Genomic DNA, 22,565 nt, shown 5'->3' on the forward strand with positions numbered 1-22,565 from the left:
TATCCAAATTTGTTTAATTTTCGTCAGGCAATGCAATAAGTCTCTCTAGTCGAGTCATAGCGAGCAGAGGAGATTAACAAGGAAGCCGCAAAGAAGTGTTTTCTATCAAATTTCGCTCAACTGAAAGTCTAAAATGACACCTTAGTCGTTAACGGCTCGTCGTACCGTCGCCACTCAAAAAGCAAACTCACTGTTTTACGTCAAACGACCTCTGTCTGACTGTTGACAATGGTTTTGGGGTGAAACTTGCTGCCTAAGTGATGTCTCGACTCGTCAAGAAATCCCCATCTGTTTGTACGGATCTACCACTGGACAACACCGACATCTGTAACAAGCTTAATTTGCTGAAGCAGCTTCTGAGGTCTTGTTTTGGTCCGACAGGTAGACTCAAACAAGTTCATAACAACATTGGAGGGCACGTTGTAACGACCTCAACTTCCTCAGTTCTCCTTTCAGCCATTTCCTCCTCACAGCCTTTTATCAATCTGATAAAAACCTCCATTGTCAACCACGTTTCACGTTTTAGTGACTGCGGTTTGTTTGCTGCCATTCTTTGTTTGTCTCTAATTGAGCAAGCAAAGCAGTCTGGTGTCAGAAGAAATGTGGCTATCAGAGTGAACAAGCACCTGCTGGGTCTGTGCATCAGTTACCTGCAACAGGAAGACTGTGGCTGCAAAGTGAAGCTCGACTTCTGCAGCAGCCAGAGCTTGATCACATTAGCTCGCAGTGTTATTTCCAGTAAACCAGCATGTGTGCTAACAGAGCCAGAGGCATTTCACATCAGCAGGTTGGCTGTGCAAGCTTTTTTGCTGACTGTTCCTTGTAACAGCCCAGGTATAGTCAGTCTTGGCAAAATAGTGACCGTCTCTGTTGAAGGTCTTCCTGTGTTGAACTCTGCAGTGTTTCCAGGTTTACTGGTAGACATGCCTGATGTATTTTGCCTCAACAAGGCAGAGAACCTGCACTCAAATCCACTGTGCATGGTGTTGTTCAGTGCATCTCTTGCTGGAGATCTTTCTGAACTCGGTGATGGGATGATTGAGGTGCACCCAGGTGTAGACACAGACTCACAGATCCTGGATCAGCTCCTGGAGGTGGGCAAACAGGTGGTTAAAGATGAGGTAAAGCTCTTTGTATGCCAGAAGGTCATACACCCAGTCCTGCAGCAATACCTGAGGAGTCGAGGTATCACAGTGATAGAGAGACTGGGAATCAATCTCATGGAGCCACTGAGTCAGCTGACAGGTAGGCCTCGAAATCTGGGCTGCAACTAACAATTATTTCACTGTTAATAACCTGTTGATTGTTTTCTCAATTAATCGAAGTTTCCAAAGACTTCATACTGAATTACAGAGACACGTGTATAAAATGTAGTGTCTTTGCACTGTGTGAGGTCCACTTTAACTTCTGTCCACTTTCACTGATAGGTGCTCAACCTGTAGCCACATTACACACCACAATCCCAGCCAAGGCCTATGGGATGGTGAGGGAACTCAGTATTAGGGAGTTTGGATCCAAGACAATGCTGCATTTCCACCCACCTGAGAATTCGGCGATCTGCACGATGATCCTCTGCCACAGGAACGAGACCATGTTAAGTGAGTTGAAGGTAAGATACAGTGAGGAGTTTGGGGACTGCACTGTTGGCTTCTGGAGTTTAAGAGAGAGAGACATCATCTAGATGGATGTGACACTATTTTGGTCACCAGTAGAATAAAAATTGCAAACTGTGTGCCTGTTAATCACAGATTCACTCCAAATCAGATGGATCTCCCTCCCACTAAGATTCACATTCTCCACTACATACTAAGCAGAAATACGATGGATAATATACAGCCCCATAAAGCTGAATTGGTATATAGTGTTTCACTAACACGGCCAGTGGGAGTGATTCAGTTCTTCTACAGCACTTTTGTTAAAAGCATCCATCAGTTGCCATCGCAGGAACATATTTTAAAACACATAAAAACGGCTTTTACACAGTGATCAGTTTGGAATTTGTCTTAATGGGAGGCAAGTGTGACAGATGAACTGATGTGTTAATATGCGTCTGTTAAAGGTTGTATACCAGAAGACAGAGCACGTGTTGAGGCTCACCCTGAGGGAGCCATCTGCCTTACTTGGAGGTGGGTGCACTGAGACCCACTTAGCTGCTTATGTCAGACACAAGGTGAGATCCAATATTAAGTCTTAAACCAGTCACAGTTTGATTGATTTCCCATATCTTCACTGCAGGCTCATTACAACATGTTTTAATTATGCTATATTTACATGTTAGAGCATGAACAAAGTCACAGATGCAGCATCAGCACTTGGGTGCTCACAGACCGAGTACCTTCATGGCGTGGAGGGATTCTGCCGCTCTTTGGAGTCTGTGGCCACGGCGCTGGAGCACGACAGTGGGAATTCTTTAATGGATCTGACTCATGCTCACCACTGGACTCACCCTGCAGATGTCATGAAGGAACACACAAAGGATAGTTTGGGGTTTTGTGGCTGTGGATTGATAGAAAGTCGCCCATATCAGAAGTGGACTTATTTAAACACTACATACCCACAGTTCTCACCTGCACCTCTGTCTGGACTCAATACTGTGCAGCCACGTGTGCTCGACTCCTTCACAGCTAAACTCAATGCATTGCAAGTGGCTGTAGAAACTGCTAATCTTGCACTGGATGTGCAATATGTAATTCAAGATATGAACTAGCAGAGTAGGCATTGTATCCAGTGAGGAACTCTGGTTTGTGATAATCAAAATGAGGGATAAAAAGTAGTAAACAGTTTAGACGCTAGATCAGGGACATTCAACTTGCTTTGCCTGGAAGCAGCCCAGACTGTTGGGTGTTCTGGGGGAGTCTCTCCTAGCACTTTATTTTTTATAAACAAGCTCTATTTTAACACCTTTTTTGCACCCTGAAACCTTATTTACATTCAAAGTACAATCAGTACTTTGCTTCAGTAATGTTACCAACAAATACTGAATACTGTAGTGATTGTTAGTTACTTTGTGAATTCTGACCATAATTTACCAGCCTTGCTCTCATCTCACAAATATCCTCTGCTTATGGTGTTTGTCAGGAAACAGTTTTATCTCCAAACACTTCAACATTTCATATTCACCAGCTGTCTCACCACCTCTTCCATCCAACACTTGAACCTTACAACTGACCTTAAAGGTCCAGTGTGTAGGATTTAGGGGGATATTATGGCAGAAATGGATATAATATTCATAACCATGTTTCCATTAGTGTATAATCACCTGAAACTACAAATCATTTTGTTTTTGTTACCTTAGAATGAGCCGTTTATATCTACACACGGAGCGGGTCCTCTTCCACAGTGTCCCTGATGTTGTGTCTACAATAGCCAAGAAAGGACAAATAAAACACTGGCTCTAAATAGGGCCATTTGTGTTTTTGTGTCATCCACTGTAGTTCTACACACTTGGCGCACAGGAGAGTTTTCAGTTGGTTGCAGTCTGCGGCCTCACTGCAAGATGCTTGTAAAAACTACACACTAGACATTTAAATGATGTTTGAAAGAGTGTACACATTTAGGGAATGAAAAGGGAACAATTTATCAAACCTAATGATCACAAACCAGCATGTTCTGCTGCAATAGCCTCTGGTCAGCACTAGGAGGTGCTGCAAGGTTGCCACAGATTCCTTTAGCCAATATAGCACAAAAAAAACTATCGGCAAGTAGCTGGTGGTAATTTCAAACCTGCTGTTTATTATATAATGTTTTAAATTTTACAAGTCTAAACCTGCTGATCGGTTAGATAAACTGGCTACCTGATAGCTACAAAACTCAGGCAATCAAGTTCCACTGTAATATGTAACACCCTTCATAATGTTTTGACTTGTTGACAGACAGATCAGGACTTGTGAAATCTGAGCCAAGTTACATTCAGTGCAATGAGATGTGTTATTTGTTGTATTTAAGTACATTTTGCTTGAAGTAATTCAAGCAAAATCAAATCAGATTCATGTGCAGTAAAATTAGTGCAAATTCTGTTTAAAAAATACATCTATAGGAGTGTAGAGTCCTGTGCTTCTCTTTTGCCGTTGGTTCAATTATTTTCTGCTCTACAAGATAACAACCTGTTGCTCCTTTCTCTCAGAATATGTATGGAATCAAAGCCTTTCCTAACTTTGGATAGTCTTTGAATTTTTCTTGCTAAAACCTGTAGCAGAGGAGCATTAGATAACAGCTGTCACTCAGAAATAGCATATGCTAATGTAGGTAGCTTGACATGCAAGTATACTGTGTCCTGACTTTTCATATTAGACACCTGCGATGGTGATAGGTTCTTGAGCCAATAAAACCCAGGCTAAACACAGCAAAGGCGTGTGCAGGAAGGGACCAGGTGGCGAGAGCAGAGCCACACCTCTCCACTATCTCGCTGAAGTAGCTGGCACCAGGCACTTATTCAAACAGACCTCCTGCATGACAGGAAGGACAGCACAGGTCCCTACAAGCACAGAGCACATGAGGTGTCTCCAAGTGTGAGCTCTGTGTCTTAATTATGGAAGCCTGTGTCTGCCAGTGTGATTGAAAAAAATCCTGTAAGTCATTATAATGAGAAACTTTCTTGCAATAATGAGCTGGTATCTCAAAATAATGATACTGATAATGATATTTTCAAAGTAATGATGTTCTCAAAAAATATTCATTTAATATATGAAAATAATGACAGACATTATTTCAAGTAAGTTTCTCATCAGAAACATTATCATAAGACCTACGGGATCTTTTTTATACACACTTTTTTACACACTCACTTCCCTGGTTTCCTCAAGTTGCGTCGAATACAGTCACTGTGTATGCTGATAGCCACTCCAGTGTGAAACAGCAGTAACCGTGGAAGAAAATCTGTATGTTACTGACTTTTAAAAAGCTAGTCATTTTTAAAGTTTCCAATGTATGAGGCATGTAAGATAATAGAATTTATTAGGGCTTATAAATATTGCCCCTACCAGTTTTATAGTGATAGTCAGCTGACCATCCATCATCACTGGGCACAGTGTAGCAGGAAGTCTCCCTGCAGGAAACCATCTAGAGAGCAGAATTTAACTTCTACCATCATCACACCCAGTGGGGACGGTGTTCCTCTGGTCACTGGTGAATAGACAAATGTCCTATGATTGGTGGAGACATAGTAGGTACAGCAGGTGGAAAGAGGAGGGGGATTGTACTGCATTTTATCCGTGCTGGTACATACATGGATAAGAACATGTATTACAGCCAGGCGGAGAGATTCTGCACAAATTATTTAGCATTTAAGTGCAGGCAAAGGCGCCATGAAGCGCCTCACTGCATGGGAGGTTACCGACACGTTCCTCACAGTGATTTAGCCTTCTGATTATAATAGCAGGAATTCACCTTTCCAAAGATCATTTTTCAGTGTCTCATCTGAAAACTGTTTTTTTTTTTACTTGGCTACTTGCTTTGACCTCAAGTGGCTGAAAACAAGCTGCACATCAACTGTGGTATCTATAGGCACAATCGTAACATGATGATGAAAAATGATACCACATTTTTGTTGTTTTCTGCCAAGTACAAAATGATGGGTAACAATCATCATTACAGTACATTAAGAACAGGAAGTTTAACTAACTAACAATTCAGTGTTTGACCAAACGTCCTCCCTTATGTTCCTGAGTTATGGCCATAAAAGTGTTTTATACAGAACATTATGGTGTCGCAGTGAAGTTGACCTTTGACCTTTTGGATATAAAATGTAACAACTTCATAATTTTATCCTTTTAGAAATTGTGAATTTTGTTCTAATTAATGCATGAATTCTTACGTTATGACTGAAAACATGTTTTGTGAGGTCACAGTGACCTTTGACCTTCAACGGAGATGGCTATGATGCACCGAAAGTTTCTACAGTGTCCCAGAACGGACAAATCAAACACTGGCTCTGGACAGGGCCATCCGCATGAGAGGGTCGGAAAAACACTTATATTACTTATGTGAAACTGCTTTATTCAGTGTTTTTACTGGTTTAAGTCACCACCAGTCTTACGTTATGACTGAAAACATGTTTTGTGAGGTCACAGTGACCTTTGACCTTCAACCACCAGATTCTAATCAGTTCATTCTTAAGTCCAGGTGGACGTTTGTGCCAAATTTGAAGAAAATTACCAATGGATGGACGGACAGACATCCCAAAAACATAATGCCATCGGCCCACACCATTACTAGTGTGGAGGGATAAAAATATACTCTGTTTGTTTTGCGTATAATAAACTAATATGGAGAGAAATTATTGTAATAAATGCAGCTAGATCCATGATCAGTGGTGGAAGAAGTGTTTAGATTTTTTACTTAAGTGAAAATAGTAACACAAAAAACAACAACAGAAACACAACTAGCATCAAAATACACGAAGAACAAAAAATAAAATGCTCATTCTGTAGAAAGGCCCATTTCAGAATATTATATTGGCTATTCTATTATTGAATTATAATTCTGGATGAACTGTGAACATTTCCCCAATTTTGCAATCATAATAAGAATTGTATTTGAAATAACACCTCACAGAAATAAGATTGTGCCTCACAAAATGCAATAACTAATTAAACAAATGATAAACTTATGTTCTAAATTTAATGTAGTAGAGTAAAAATACAATACTGGCTTCCAAAATGTAGAGGAGTGAAAGTATAAAGTAGCAAAAAGATTAAAATACTTAAGCAAAGTATCAAAATTGTACTTAAATACAGAGGCTAAGTAAATGTACTTAATTACATTCATCCATGGTCCATGATGAATTCTTAACTTGTTGAGTATTCATACACTAAGTTAACATTTGATGTTGATATTAAACAGGTTAAATAAATATGAGACAAAATATCTTAGTAAATATGAGAAACACTATAAGAATAAAACTATAAAGCTCATCAAAACAGTGTGACAACTCTAATTTGAAAGTAAAATGTGACTTGTATTTTTGAATTGGGGTGTACTGTCTTACACACAGCTCCAAAGACACTAACGAAGCACAAAGTACATCTTCACTCTTTACCTCACACACACATTTAAATGGCCAAAACCCAGCTACTGTCTTTGCTTTTACCTCTGAAAGTAGTGCATGCAAAAGGTCCGGAGCAGCAGGTACCCCCCTGTGCTGAAAGGTTTGTGCACAGTGAGCATTAAAAACAGAGGGATCAGGAAAGCTGTCATCTCCTGGAAGAACCAGGCTACTCTGGCTGGGACCATCCTACCTGGAGGAGAGTGTCCCATGTGGTGCCCACAGCAGGTCTGTGTCGTCCTGTCATGGAAGGAGCTGATAAAGTCCCGTCAGGATCATCCCAATGCTAAGTCCCCATGGCAGTGCATCTTGCAGTGTTGGAGAAATCCTTACCTCTTGTAACTGATCTAAAGTGTGTGTATGAAGTTAAATGGATGTAAACAGCCTGTCTGACTCCTCCCAAAGTAAACACAGGCGTGTAAGCCTGTTAAAATGCCAGTGTGCCCTTTTTCACAGTGGGTACAAAATTGCTGGAGGTGATGTCAGGACTCCACCTTTGTATGTTGTGTGTGCGCTGAGTTTGGAATGTTGAATTTTCCAAAGCTACGATTGGAGTGAACACAATTTCATGGAGCATTATAATCAGTCTGAGGTGAGCTGCTAGAAATCTGTTTTGGTCTGAATCAACCAAAGTCCCTTGCCTGAACCTGCCCTGACCCATCCATCCTGAATACAGACACACACAGCAACATCTGCCCCAAACTCAAATGATATAGCTGTGTTTGTATTTATGATTTTAACTTTAGTGTGTCAGGAAATTCGGAGTGAGCTACTGACTTTAAATGAAGCTTTTCCAGTTCCTCTTGTTACCAGTGAGTGGGTGGAATAAGTGACACATTTAGACATGGACTGAGGCAAAGTCAAGATGCAGTCACAAATGCTGATTACATAATTACTGTAAATCTGTCTATCTGTAGTCTCAGGGATCATAACCAGACATGCCTGAACTACATATTCTGCAGAGGGAGTTTAGTACAGCATTCAAACACGTTTTTAAATTCTTCTGGTTGTGGTTTGAACCCAGTGTAGTTTTAAGAGATAATTAGAGTACAACATTGACAGTAATGTATTCGTGATGTTGAGCCCAATGATCCCAGTCTAAATACAGTGACTAAAACCATTTGTGCTACTCTAGTTTCACAGAGCAGTAACCTGTTCTTCCTGATCCGACTACCAGCTTGTCTTCATGACTTGTTGAAAACATTTTACCTGCAGCTGAGCATTACTGAAGGATAACATGTGTTTGTGAGCTGTGATTAAGCACAATATGACAACTTAAAAAATACTGTCTGACATATCCATCAAGTCACCAACATATTCTGTTAAATAGACTCATTGTTATGTTATGTTTCTTGTGTCATTTGCAATTATTGTTTCAGTTGTAGTTAACACAATTTTCTTAACTAAGTCAATTATCCTGTTAGTAGTTTGACGTCAGTGGTCAGAGCAAATAAAGTGATGAATTGGTAGAAATGCTGGAAATAAAGTAGGTCAAATTTACAGAGTAACATCATCTGAGACAGTTTTGTGTCAGTATACACAAGTACCTTGCTAAAATTAACGCAGTATAATGCAGCAGTCCTGCAATACATCCTAACTTCCTGAAGGTGACAATACTTTCTTCCCTCTGTGCAGCGATATGGTTCTAAGGTGTAGTTTGGTAGACAGAAAATAGTTCCTACATGAAAGAGCGTACAACTGTGGATTATCTTGAGTAACTGGGTCATGATTTCCTTTATCAAATTTATTTATTTACTTATTTATGTATTTGGTGCTTTGAGCACCACAAGCTGAGTGACATCTAGTTCCATGATAATGGAGAGAAGGCAGACATCTCTACGGCTGATATCTCCAACACTCAGCAACTCACACCAAAAATGTCTAGAATTTGGGGGTGAACTGTCCCTTTAAAGAGGTTTTGATTTAAAGAACTAGTGTGTGGGATTTAGGGGAATATATCGGCAGAAATTAAATATAATTAGTGGGTTTTTTTAGTGTATAATCATCTGAAAATAAGAATTGTTGTGTTTTTGCTCATTTTGTTTTTATTCTCTTCCATTCCTTTTTTTTATCTTTCTTGTTTTTAACTTGTAGCACTTTGATATCTTTTGATGAAAAGGGCATTATAAATAAAATGTATTATTATTATCATTATTATTATTTTTGATACCTTAGAATGAGCCGCTCATAGCTACATAGGAAGCAGGGCCTTGTCTACAGAGATGGCTATGATGCACCGAAAGTTTCTACAGTGTCCCAGAACGGACAAATCAAACACTGGCTCTGGACAGGGCCATCCGCATGAGAGGGTCGGAAAAACACTTATATTACTTATGTGAAACTGCTTTATTCAGTGTTTTTACTGGTTTAAGTCACCACGTCCCTTTGTTTTGGAGAGGAGGAGACCTCTGCGGATAACTTGGCTCATGGTAAAAACCCTCTTAACAGGTTCTGGATCTTAAACTACCAGGATAAAAAGGTGAGCGCAGACTAGCAGGTGTTGGGCTAGTGGCCTGTCTCAAGAGAACCAAACAGCATTGGGGAAACACCGACTTGTAACATGAAACTGCTTTATTCAATGTTTTTGCCAATTTAAATCACCAGGTCCATTTGTCTTGGAGAAGAGGAGACCTCTCTGGATAATTCGTCTCGCAGTGAAACCTCCTGAAAATGAACACTGAAGGAAGTCTAACCAGGAAACGTTTCAGCTGGTTTCAATATGCAATCCTCACCGCTAGACGCCACACTGGACCTTTACCCTCTGATCATTTTGGAGTTTGTGTTGCCATTGAATTGGATTGTGTTATACTGGCTGTTTCTATTATTTCGTCCACTCTAGCCATAACAGTTGGTGTAAGTAAAATAACAGACATAATAGAAACCTCTTTATACACTGCAGTGCAGTTGAACAGCACCATTACATCCTCAAAAATGATCATTAAGTTTAATCATAAAGATGTGGAAGTGTTGTATTAGGCTGCGTTAGATTTAGCTAGGTGTACCTAATAAACTGGCAACTGAGCATATATACATAGAATGTACAATAGTCTTTAGTGTCGAGATGTAGAGATGAAGGCACATTGTGTCCATTTTACTGTAATCCTCCCATCACTTGACCTGGCTCCCTCTGCTGGTGACATTCCTGACAGTCTCTACTGTACTGCAAATGGACACTGGATACACATAGTAGGTGTACTGTATATTTTACCCAGGATATCTACATTGGTATTTATGCAGTGCTGTGCTGTTACATGTTTGACAACCATATGAGGATGGAAATTGCACACTAGAGTCTACCAATCCATTGCAACCTCAAGGAAATAAACTACATATTCATTAACACCAGTGATTCAAAAAATGAAATGCATACACCAAGTCAACAGGTTTCTGTGTGATTGTAAATACGTGAAGAACAAGACACCAGAGCAGACATGCTTTTCAGTACATTTTACTTGTTTTGTAACATGAATCCACGGCCTTATCTGAAGAGCCTTTTGGGATGCTTTGTCAGTGGAACCTGAGATCAAAAAAACTCCATTTAGGGAGTAGTTAAGTAGTATATTTTAGGTTTGTGACGAGTTCCCATTCTCTAAGCAAGAAAAAAATAATAATACAAAAACAATTTCTAAAAGACAAAACAAAGATCCATAAAAAGAAAATAAACAGTGTTGAGGTTCAGCCTTTGTCTCTCTACAGGAATGAGGTGAGGTGGAGAAAAGAGAACACCACTCCCTGCTGGAGAAAGGAGATAACAGTTGGTGCCATTTTAGACCAACAGATGAGGCGGGAGGACTGGTCACACACACTCCTGGAGTGCTGGGTGAGCTGGAGACATTGTTAGGGCACTGGGCGAGGAGGAGGGTACATGTGGATAAACAGAAACTGAAAGTACACATTCTAAAATAAGACTAAAAGTGAGAATACGCTTTATATGTATATGTGCAACAGTGATAAAAGGCACAATAGCACAGTGTGTCATGCTTTACTAGTTTCCCTTAAATTAGCGTCAGAGGTCGAGTGAGTCTGAGGATTCATCTTTCAGTCTGTGCCCACTTGATTCAACCAAACGTAGCTTAATGCTAGGTGCAATGCCTCTTGTAGTGCCCGAGAGGGACGGACCAAGGTTAGAGGACTGCATCAGTAAAAGTCAGTCAGTGATATTCATATATCAAACGACAGGACAGCAGACACTGTGTGCTGCCTATATCATACTGTCATTAAAAGCCTATACTGCCACTATGAATCATCTGCTTTCTGCATTCAGCTTAGTTTGTTAATCTATGAAAATATTAGGAGTATTTCAGGCAGCAGGACTACATAGCATATTACTCTGAAAAGGAAACACGCCTTTTCTTTAGTTATTGTGATCCTCGTGCTGGACATTTCATAAAGCAAAAATTCATTTTTAATATATTCCAAAATACAGCAGGGAGCAACATCCGGGTAGATTCTTAAACCTTATAGCAAAGCATTATGACTTTGTGCTGATCTTAAAACTCTGGTCTGACTAGTTTTAGTTAACCTTGTCTTATTGATACTTCTACAGCCTCCAGAGTGATTTTGAAGTGAATTCTCGTACACTCAGAAGCAGCAAAACTAGAAAACCTTAAAAAAGGATGACTTATATCTTCCCAATAACTTTTGGCATTCTTAAAGGGACAGTTCAGATTTTTTGAGTTGGTTGAAGTGGAGTTGTATGGGATACTTATCCATAGTCAGTGAAATACGTACAGTAAATGTCAGTTGGCTGTTTGTTGGTAACAAAATGTATTTTAACCATCTAAAATGTATGCTATGGAGAGTACTTTCATCACTTGGTCTTTCGTCAGACAGCCTGTTTCAACAGGGAGGTCTTTAATGGCTTCTGTTCCCCATCCATGCTTTTGTTAAAGCCACCAGACTCCACTGGAAAAAAAAAACAGTAATTTTAGCTTGCTAAACACAAGAGCTGCTGGTCTACTGCTGCCTCGATTAGTTAGTTTGTTTGTATGACTGTGTGACTTACGTGAATCACAACTGACCCTTTTAAACACCGAAGTCACACAATAACACACACAAAATATCTGATTGAGGCAGCACTACATCAGCAGCTCCCATGTTCAGCAATGTCAAATCAGAGTTTTACACAATGGAGTCTGGCTTTGAAGAGAAAAATATGACAGCTTAATTTTCCCATTGGAAATTGCTGTGTGACATTAAAGTGAAGCAGTGAAAATACTATCAATATAGCAAACACTTGAACTGACATTTTTTTAGGTGGCTGGAATAGGTTTCATTGCTAACCCCTTCACAGCAATAGATTCCTTAGCTTCCTTGTGAGACTTGAGCCTGCTTCTCTAAACTGGGGGCGTGCCGTCTGACATTTCCTATATGCAATACACTAACTGTGGACAAGTACCCTCTACAACCCCGCTTCAAAAAAAATCATAACTATCCCTTTAAAACAAAACATATTCATACAAAGAGTTGTAAATTACTACCTAGTGAACAGATCAATAACAGTTCCAACAATTTCAGCAGATCATCTCAACCTTTACCTCTTTGTTCAGGCCAAAACAAAAGCTTTGCTGCTCTTACAGAACTGAGTGTGTAACAAAAGACATTTTCTACAAGTCTAATTAAAAAAAAAAAGAAATCTTTGTTCAGTTCAACAACTACAGAGATTCAAGGTGGCAAATGTAAACAAAGACCAGAGGTGTCATTGTTGGAGTAATTTACACAATATCCAGCTTTGATTACATTTCTGTAGCACCCACAACTGGAGTCTGGCCCTCGCAAAACATATATAATGCTACAGGCATATAATTGGAATCTGGAAGCAGTGTTGCACACACTAATTTACTGGGCAAACCATGTGGATGGCTTTAGAGCTTCACCAACAACACTGCTTTAGTTCAAATCTACACACTACTTGAGTAAATACTATCACGTCTAATAAAACTACTTAAAAAAGGGAGAAATGAAAAGGAATAAAATATGAATAAAAGATAATATTTTATAAACTGAGTAATAATGTTTTTGGTTTTGTACAGTAGGGGGTTAGTGAACTTTGTTGGGTGCAGCCCTTTGTTAGCAACTACAACATATGTTGAGCAATGGTAGTAATTACCGATGACACTGTTTTCAAAGTTTTAAAGTCGCATGTAGCTTGAAGCAGTCAGTCAAAACACTCATTTCATTTTCATCTGGCAAAATTTCAGTATGCTTCATAAAGATCTGCAGTTTTATTTCCATACCTTTTCTGAGGCAAATTACATGAGCAGTTTGCCAAGAGCCCAAATGTAAAGACTGCATCATCACAACTCAAATCCATCATTTTTGTCAGGAAAACAAAATGGGACTAAACCCAAATGAGATTTCCCCCTCCCGACGCTTACTCCGAGCCAAATTAATACGCACTCTTCCTTTCTCCTCTGACCATTTGCTCCTACATAATCTCAAAACTGCACTTCAAGCAAAATATTTCAACCAAAAGCTCTGAGACACACTTCAAACTGAGAGGAGGGTGGAGAAAAGGCGGAGGAGAGCTGAGGGAGAGACAGAGAAAGAAGACTGTATTGGCTTTGAGTGTCTAGGTCCTTCCTGCAAATAGTGGGTGTAACTCGGGGTGGGTGGGGTGAGAGGGAGGGTGTCTGGGTCAGGTTATGGCAATAGATAGTAAGGGCAGGGCGGCGGCGCTGCAGTGGCCCCTGTGAAGTCGACCTCAATGAGCGATGAGGGCCCCGGCAGCGTAACTCACGGAGCTGTCCTGCCAGTTCCTGCACTCGCTCGATTGGGCGTAGTTCAGGAAAGTGAAGTTCATTTCTAAACCAGACTTCCTCAGCTCAGCCACAGCCTGCAAGACAGTAACATCAGCAGACCATTGTCAGGCAACAAGGATTTCTCTTTCTAATGACAGGAGGTGTATGTCTTCACTAACAAATGTATGGTTCCTGGTGAGGCTCTTCTTCTGTGGTACTTACATTTAGAAGCACTCCAATCGGGTGACGCCCACAAATGGTGTTGCGGTACTTCTTCAAGTAGTTGGTGAAAGACATGGGATCCAACTGTTCTATAATGCCCATCCCCTACAGAGAAAACAATGCATGTAATCATTATTAGTTTGATTTACACTTGGTTATTTTTTGATCTCAAGGAAAGCAAGTGTTCGAGAAAACAATCTTTATGATCACAAGAAAGCAAAAGAAAAATCTACACCTATATCCTCTCTGCTCTTCTGTACTTTAACTTACTTTACTTTAAGGTTAAAATTCACATTACGAGCACAAAGTATCCAAAATGACACGTTCTTCATACAATGAGGCTGGCTCATATGATCATCTTCACATATTTCATTTCACAAATGATCTCGCATTTGAATCAAATATATCTCTGTGGTTACCATTTTATCAAGATGCTCGATAGACCTGTAGATCTCCCCTTGAGATTCATCATAATATGTGTAGCGGAACCGTTGACCTTAAAAAGAGAAATGGACATCATGAATAAAGACCTTAAAGGGATAAGCATTGGGGATGAGGAGCACATAATTGGGCTTTATGCTGATGATGTGATCTGTTATTTAGAGGACACCAATACATGCCTTCCTATATTAACCAATTGATTTGAGATGTTTGGCTTCTAATTGAACTTAGCTAAAACCCAAATTTAACAAATTTAATTATTACCCAACCAAAATTATACAACTTTACACATTTAGCGGTCACTTTAGTAAGAGGAAGTGATTGAGCTATATAAAGCCAACTATATCACAGTGGATGAGGACATTGGGAAGGATACTGAGAGGTGGGTTGTTTTTTCACTGGATTTCAGTTAAAAAATAAACACACTTCAAAGACTCTTGTACTTTTTCAGTCACTACCAATCTATATCCCTGAAGGAAAATTTCAAGCCTGGGAAAAAGTTATTTCAAGGTTTATATGGAATGGAAATGGAAATGAAGGCCAAGAGTCAAATCTGACAAAGTACAGATTGGGAAATGTAGAGGGGGTACGGCACTGCCAAACCTTGAGGATAATTTCTATGCAGCGCAATTTAGACAAGTAATTTACTGGTGTGGTAAGGACTATGAGGCAAAATGCAAAAATCTAGAGCGATATGCACAAGGAAGGGAAATTCAAAGCCTCACTGGAGACAGATGTAGCAAAGGATTTACTTCAGCTGGTAGATGCTGTCACTAGATCTACGTTAGAATTGGGGTTTAACCTAGTACAAAAATATAGATTAGCGAAAGAGCTCAAACTACTTAAATGAACAGAATATGATAAACATTTTATACCGGGCACTCTTGATCAAAGGTTCAAACAATGGATTCCAAAAGATGGGAATGTTGTGAGTTTCCAGGAGCTAAAACAAAACTATACATTAAACAATGAGGAACACATCGGATATTTCCAACTGAGGGACTTTTATGTCAGAGAAATAAAGCATAATATAAATCAGGATGAAAATTGAATAATTAGAACCATAATTGAAGTTTACATTTAAAATAAATATAGAATAATAACTTCACTATATCAACATCTATTAGAAAGAAGAGGAAACACTGTGTAAAGCTGATATGGGAAAAAGAATTAGATGTGAATATTACAGAAGATGAATGGTTGCATATTTGGAGAACACCATCATCAACATCCTCTCGTACTTTGAGGAAGCACTGTTGGAGGAACATAATTAAAGTCTTTATTACAACCCAAACTAAAAGCAAATACTTGTCTACAGCACAACCATGTTGGAAAAGATGTGAGGCAATAAATTTGGATCATGCCCATGTATTTTGGCTCTGTCCTGAAATTGTACAGTATGGAGTAAATGTTCATTTGATTATCAAAATTGTGGGCTATGATATACCTAGATTGTGCATAGTACTGTACTTTGGCAACATGACAAGAGAAACTGAGCTAAGAAAAGACAGTATCTACTGAAAGTCTTGCTGGCAGCTTGTGAAAAGGCTGTCATGAAGAGATGGTACAAGGCGGAACCACCAACACAAGATGAAAGGCTGAAAACTGTGAATGAAATATATGATTTGGAACTGTTATAGGAACGGAGCTCAAGAGCAGCAATGTCAAAAGAAATGGGAGAAATGGACAATGTTTACATGTCAATAACAAAATAAGAGAGTGAACCACTGAATGTCACAGGGATTAACAGGTTTTGCGAGACCGGGTAAGCCAGATCTGTTTGTTTATTTTTTATGTGGTTTGTACAGTCACATCACAATTGTGATGTTTAGGCAGAATTATCCCCAGATAACAAAATATATTTTCAATAGCAGCAGACTTCCAGAGATTGAGTGTCATTTTCGGTGCTTTTATTTGTCAGTACCTACCCCAGTGGCAGAAGTCGGATGAGATAATAAAGAGGTTGGAAGGGTCTGCCAGGTACTTGCTGAGCAGCTTCCCGTATTCCTGTTCCTTGGACTCACTCAGGGCACCCACAAGCACAGGGACGATGCTAAACTCGTCTTTGTGGCTGTAACATCAGATGATTGAGTTAACAACTTGAGTACAACAACTGCACCTCACTATCAAAATTCTATCCAGTGGGCACGGGTTAAAATCAAATCTGACAAATCTGCATTTAAGGAGGAGTTCACCCACAAAAAGATCATCTGTTTATCAATTACTCATCCCAAGTTTCTTTAAATTCGGCAAGGAACTTCATTTTTCTTGCACGCTTTTACTGTGAACGAAGAATCCAAAAAACATTCTTGATGAATTGAAGTAAAGGGGGACCATGTTTAACAACAGCAAAACTGTGACAAAACATCCATTTACAAACTCTCACACAACGTGTGCAGTATAATACAAGTCTCATTTACCCAGTCATGTGCTCAGTGTTTCCCAAACACATGCATTTTTGCTAAAACCTTGCTATTAAAAAACACTACTGCCGCAGTTTTGTGAGAGTTTCTAGACAAACATTCTAATATAGTTTTGCTGTTGTTTAAGCAGCTGCCCTTTTACTTCATGTCAGTTTTCTCCATTTTTGGATTATTTGTTCACCGTAGAGACATGCAAGAAAAAAACTGTTTTCATCACAAAAGAGAATGAGTAGTTGCTATACAAATGATAATTTTGTGGGTGAAATTTTCTTTTAACACTTGGAAACACTGAAGCCTTCTGCTTTAACTTGACACTAGTGGGTTCCACCTTTACACCCAATATGCACCTTCTATGTCACTAATGCTTCTTATCAGTCAACACACAGGTTTTAAAGGACAACTTCGGTATTTTTCAACCTGGGCTCTATTTCCCTATGTGTATGTGTGCATATGATTCATAGGTACCACTCGTTCTAAAATTGGTTAAGTATTGAGCTGCGAAACGGGCTAAAATGGTAATGGGGGCAAATGCGTCCCGTATAAAAGCGCTTTTTTCGCCACTGACCGGTTCAGATCGCCAGTGTTATCTCTGTAGATAGCATATTGTAGCGGCCCTGGGGCAGTGGTGAGTGTGAATGAGTGGAGTCAGCTGTCAGTCAGTATAGGAGCAGAGAGGCGGAAGGCGTCCCCGCTCGGTATTGTAAATGAGTATGTGTGTGTGAAGTGTGTGTTTTTTCGCCACTGACTGGTTCAGATCGCCAGTGTTATCTCTGTAAATAGCATGCTAACTTAGCCTCTCCCTTACCTCTGGGCTGTGTGATGTCACAAGCTTTGCTCCACTGTGTCTGTAGCTCTCTCTACTCGTGGGACAGCCGTTTTCTTGAGGAAGAGGTGTTTCGGGATTGGATGTCTTCTCTTCTTTGGCTGGCAGTAGTCATCTTGGGAGAAGTGAGCACTGCAGACCCGATGGTCTGCAAGGCGCAGTGTCTGGAGAGGAGTGTTAGCATCCATTTGTAGCACAACTAGCCACAACTTCAGCATCTCGCCGTCCGACAAAGGCAGCCTGTGAAAGCTGTACGGGGTGTTGCGCAACATCCTGTTCTTGCGTTCATGAAAAAGGCCTGTTTATTTGAGCGCTCCAAAAACTCCGGTAACACTCCAGAGGGTAGCACGTAAAAGACTCTGTCCTCTGACGCGTAACAGATACTTCACACACACATACTCATTTACATTACCAAGCGGGGACGCCTTCCGCCTTTCTGCTCCAACACTGACAGCTGACTCCACTCATTCACCCTCACCACTGCCCCAGGGCCGCTACAATATGCTATTTACAGAGATAACACTGGCGATCTGAACCGGTCAGTGGCAAAAAAAAGCACTTTTATACGGGACACATTTGCCCCCATTGCCGTTTTAGCTCGTTTCGCGGCTCAATATTGAACCAATTTTAGAATGAGTGGTACCCATGAATTATACGCACACATACACATGGGGAAATAGAGCCCAGGTTGAAAAATATCGAAGTTGTCCTTTAATTAAACTTAAATGTTAAATATGTGTTGAGGTAATGTGCTTGCTTCACTTCATACTACCTGATCCCTGCTTTTCTGAACCAATAAAATGCCTTTGAATCCTGCCAACCTAACAGAAGGCTGTATCAATTATGCATATCACACTTTCCATGTGTTCCTGACCCAATGTTATTCTGGTTTACAGCATGTATAGAGGGGCAACAAAAAGAATGAACAAAACCAAAATAGCGCGATACACATTCCTGCCAAATGGTCTCACACTCAGTAATCTACAGGTGACTGTAACATGCTAAAATATGCTGCAATGCGCCAAGAAGACAGGGAAGAAGAAGACTGCCAGTAAGTAAACATAAATGTACACATTGCAGAATCTGAAATTTTTTAAATCAGCTTTGCAAATGTTTCATGAGGAAGGAGATTAATTAAGTTGTTAGAGCTCAAGGATACAAGTTAAATGTAAAGATAAAAAAGCTACACTCCATGACACCCTTCCCTTTGATGTGCACTGTATAGTGTTTATTCTTTAGGTCAGCGCCACTCCTGTGTGCATTACCTCTCCATGGCTTTAGCAGTGTAAGGCAAGTGCATTTCAATACTGTGCTCATCTTCATCTGTCTGCAGACTCATCCGCTCAAACAACCCAGTTTTCCAGAGGTCGGCATAAACTGTAAAACAGAGGTGAGTTTCACTTTAATTTGTGCATGTTATCATGAACATGTCAACTGATTAAGTCATTTTTGGAGCTACACACGCATTTAAATTGGGTATCCTTTTAAGCTTTTAGCTGAGCAAAACCTCATAATTGAAAAAGCCTTTATCTTAATAATGGGGGAACTGTCTGGTCCCTGGAGGATGATTAAAAGTATATCACCTCCCAAGACTGCTTGAGGTCTGCATGTGGGAGCTCTAGTCAGGCTAGACTAAAACAATCACAATGAAGAAAGGCTAATTTAATGGTTATTTTGTTTTTCACATTTTTTTAGTGTAATGATCCAGAATGATTAAAAAAAGCGTGTTTGTTTCATTTTGATTTCAGCATAAATCGTGCACACCACTCTACACTTAACAAACCAAAACTGTGATCCAAACTGTGTTTATGCTACTCCCTTACATGATCCCTAAGATACCTGATTAACCCCTTAGCATGTGTCAACATCTGAGACTGAGCGGCACACACAAAAAGCAGAAATCACATTATCATGAGTGAAAATTGTGAATACCCTTCTGGTCGATTCTCAGGTCATAGAGAGGTGTTCTATAGATCTCTGCAGGTGACAGGGCACAGCGGGAGAGGGGCACATGGTGTGAAGGTCCCAGGATGAACACCCTACGACTGAAGGGCAACACAATTTTATCACTCTTGCTCTATTCACAAAAGACACACCACCAGCTCTATATTCTACTATCTAAACTCATATCTGTTCACTCTGTAGGGGGTAAATTTACAATAAGAAACAGTCATTCAAAGCATTTTCTTGTGTAAGGAAATGGAGATAGAAAACTGAATGACTTACGTAACAGAGGGATCAACCTGCTTGTAGGCATGTGCTGCACAAGCACCACAGTAGGTATACCCAGCATGCCTGCAAACAAAAACATGTCAATTTAGAGTGAGACGACACCACAGATACCATCTGACATGTTCGGATTGTAGTCGGCATGTGCTTACGGCGCTATGATGGCTCTAGCAGGTCTGATCGTGGACTCTGCTTTGGACAGCCAGCCTTCTAGTTGTGCGTTCAGCTGGGATCCTGAAAAGGTAGGGGAAAGGGGAAAAATAATTTGATTTCAGATCAGTACGATAAAGAGGAGCCACCACTACAGTACATACTACTTTTGCTATGCTTCCTCACAGGACTAAGAGCACATACAGAGCTGAAAAAAAACCCATACATTTTCTGATCAATATAAAAAGGATTTGATTAGGGCTTCAGCTAACGATTATTTTCATTGTCGACTAATCTGTTGATTATTTCTTCGATTATTCGACAAATCATTTTATCGAAAAATGTGTTAAGATGTTGAAAAATGTCGGTCTGTCTCTCCCAAACCCCAAAATTACGTCATCTAATGTCTTGTTTCGTACTCATGCCGAAGGGTTTTAGTTCACCGTCATGGGAGAGTGTGTAAAGCTGCCAATATTTGAACATAAGACGTTGCAATAAGAGTATTTTGGGGTACTTTAATAGTACTTTTCTATGAAAATGACTCGAACCGATTACTCGACTACTAAAATAGTCACCAATTATGTTAATAGTCAATCATCAATTAGTCGACTAATCGATGCAGCCCTAGATTTGATAGACAGCAAAGCTACAAGCATAGATCAATAACACCAAGGTATTTTTTTAAATCAATATGTCACTGTAATAATCCCTGAGGGGTGAAATCCAAGTGTGACAATAGTGGTTCATTTAAACGTGTCATTAAGTGTTGTGTTTTTCTGGGTGAGAAATGCTGATAAACCAGAACAATAAACCAGGTCTTTCAGGGTAAAACACTCAATCATTGACTGTCAATATAGTGTCTACCATACTGTGCTCTGATCCAGATTACACAATGAAAAATGACATCAATTTTGAACTGGCTCCCTATAAGTGACTTTACTGGAACACACTGCCTATGTCACAGGACAGACTACCTGTGTTTATCTTTACTAGTGTCCAAAGCTGCTAATGTCAGCATCAATCAAACACAGCTGAATAACTCAGATAATTAAGTCTGCAGGAAAAACAAACAACCGGTGTAATTAGTCGTGTAAAAACGAACAAGGACACCGGGGATCAAGATAGATTAACGTTAGCTCAGCCTTCACATGTAGCTTATGGACATATTACTATTGATATGCAGTGCAAATATCGTTGGTGTCTGTTGTGTCGAAAACGGGTGTTACAAACAATGCAATAAGACAAGCTTAGACTGGATAAACAGGCAGGCTTCAGGGGTTTAATAACCAGAAACTAGCAGCTAGCTGGTGAAATGGAGGAAGGGGTGCAACATGAACCTTCAATTTTCTGCCCTGCCCTTCCCAGTCCTTTGTTTCACGGCAGCGAGTGTTTCTATACCTAACTTACAGGAGTCAGTGTCAGACACCCTATATATACTATACTGGAAGCTTAAGTTAAAAATTGCTGCTGGCAGGCTGTGTCGGGAAATGTCCTATTGTAGCCAGATAGCAGGTAGGCCAGGAAGTTCTGCAATGTTAGCCAAGTTAGCTATTGTTAAATTGATAGCTTTGATTGCTTGTCAAAAATGCTGAGCAGCAGATGTCCGTTTGTTTTGGAAGATTTCCATCGACCACCCGAGGAGGAAGTGCTGAATAAGCTCAAACCAACCATGCACCAAATGGGATAACCGAGATGAGGCAGTCAGTGCCAGCTAATGTTAGCTAGTCGACTTTTCATCATATGGATTACCGTTACAACCTTAACGTTAGCCATCGCCGTCTGCTGTGGCAAGCCATGAATTCAACAGTATTCGAGCATAAGATAATGAAGGTTACGCTAAATGAATCGCCAATAAAACCAATAAAACATGAGAAAATAATCAACAACACCCAGCTAGCATACAGCTTGCTAACGGTGCTGTGTTGACAGTTAATTACCCGAAGCAGAGTACCAGCTCCCGGCGTGACTTGCTTCTCTGCACACCACTCGGTTCGACATCTTGGTTCCCAAGCCGCCTATCTTGGTTTGCTTGACTTTTGTCAGGCGAGAAAAAGTAAAAATGCAAAAGCCGGTGTCAGCTAACCAAAAGGAGAAAAGATGCCAGCGAGCTGACTTGCTTGTAAAGACAAAGGGCAGTTCGACTGGAGAGACAGCTGGGCTAGCTAGCTAACAAGCTCAGTGTTCCGTCAGCTGGCCGTTGTGTTGTTACCGGTTAATAAGTTAGCCGGAGAGAGCAGCTAACGTCAGTTTGTTGGGCAGTCTGGCGTTGTTATCATGTAAATTTAGAAAGGCACGAAATATAAAATCTTCGAAATGTGCCAATAGAGTACAGCCAGAGGAGCAATGACAGAAACTACAGCTGTCACAGTCGGAATCAGAGGATTACTTGTTTGTCTGTCGAGCCAGGTAAGGGGTGTGTCTAAAACCGTTATTGCAGTGACGTCAAAGCACTTTGATTGGTTACTTCATTCACGAGCAGAAAGTGATTCGTGGAA

General features: G+C 40.2%; 4 protein-coding genes across 4 annotated transcripts in view; 1 reads left to right on the forward strand and 3 right to left on the reverse strand.

Moving 5' to 3' along the window:
• Positions 1 to 784, reverse strand: part of slx4ip (SLX4 interacting protein) — a 40,686-nt gene extending 39,902 nt beyond the window's left edge. The window contains exon 1 of the mRNA XM_078176301.1: positions 651 to 784. The gene's annotated coding sequence lies outside the window, so the exon portion shown is untranslated. The remainder of the gene's footprint in view (positions 1 to 650) is intronic.
• Positions 70 to 3,989, forward strand: mkks (MKKS centrosomal shuttling protein). The gene is made up of 4 exons (XM_033612897.2): positions 70 to 1,245; positions 1,428 to 1,609; positions 2,060 to 2,170; positions 2,279 to 3,989. Exons 1-4 carry the CDS (start codon positions 261 to 263, stop codon positions 2,705 to 2,707), a joined length of 1,707 nt encoding a protein of 568 aa, XP_033468788.2. The 5' UTR covers positions 70 to 260; the 3' UTR covers positions 2,708 to 3,989.
• A 130-nt stretch (positions 3,990 to 4,119) lies between these two features.
• srd5a2b (steroid-5-alpha-reductase, alpha polypeptide 2b) lies at positions 4,120 to 7,230 on the reverse strand. The gene is given in 6 exon segments (XM_078160878.1): positions 4,120 to 4,186; positions 4,295 to 4,474; positions 4,785 to 4,875; positions 4,980 to 5,017; positions 5,019 to 5,141; positions 7,088 to 7,230. Coding segments are annotated over 6 exon segments (642 nt in total).
• A 5,782-nt stretch (positions 7,231 to 13,012) lies between these two features.
• On the reverse strand, positions 13,013 to 22,234 carry memo1 (mediator of cell motility 1). The gene is made up of 9 exons (XM_033613593.2): positions 22,008 to 22,234; positions 20,073 to 20,154; positions 19,918 to 19,986; positions 19,624 to 19,736; positions 18,957 to 19,068; positions 16,374 to 16,516; positions 14,424 to 14,500; positions 14,005 to 14,109; positions 13,013 to 13,877 (listed from the first exon to the last, which is right to left on the reverse strand). Exons 1-9 carry the CDS (start codon positions 22,066 to 22,068, stop codon positions 13,746 to 13,748), a joined length of 894 nt encoding a protein of 297 aa, XP_033469484.1. The 5' UTR covers positions 22,069 to 22,234; the 3' UTR covers positions 13,013 to 13,745.
• Positions 22,235 to 22,565: the final 331 nt, after the last annotated feature.

The sequence above is a fragment of the Epinephelus lanceolatus genome, chromosome 17, assembly GCF_041903045.1.
Source record: "Epinephelus lanceolatus isolate andai-2023 chromosome 17, ASM4190304v1, whole genome shotgun sequence".
In the NCBI taxonomy this organism is placed as follows: domain Eukaryota; kingdom Metazoa; phylum Chordata; class Actinopteri; order Perciformes; family Serranidae; genus Epinephelus; species Epinephelus lanceolatus.

Bases quoted from the DNA above. Each gene is read 5' to 3' on its own strand.
- mkks (XM_033612897.2), top strand. From the start codon at position 261: ATGTCTCGACTCGTCAAGAAATCCCCATCTGTTTGTACGGATCTACCA. The intron at 1,246-1,427 runs GTAGGCCTCGAA...TTTCACTGATAG, and splicing joins GCCACTGAGTCAGCTGACAG to GTGCTCAACCTGTAGCCACA. The intron at 2,171-2,278 runs GTGAGATCCAAT...TTTACATGTTAG, and splicing joins CTGCTTATGTCAGACACAAG to AGCATGAACAAAGTCACAGA.
- memo1 (XM_033613593.2), bottom strand. From the start codon at position 22,068: ATGTCGAACCGAGTGGTGTGCAGAGAAGCAAGTCACGCCGGGAGCTGG. The intron at 19,069-19,623 runs GTATTCACAATT...TCTGTTTTACAG, and splicing joins CCTGAGAATCGACCAGAAGG to TTTATGCCGACCTCTGGAAA. The intron at 14,110-14,423 runs GTAACCACAGAG...TTTTCTCTGTAG, and splicing joins TCGAGCATCTTGATAAAATG to GGGATGGGCATTATAGAACA.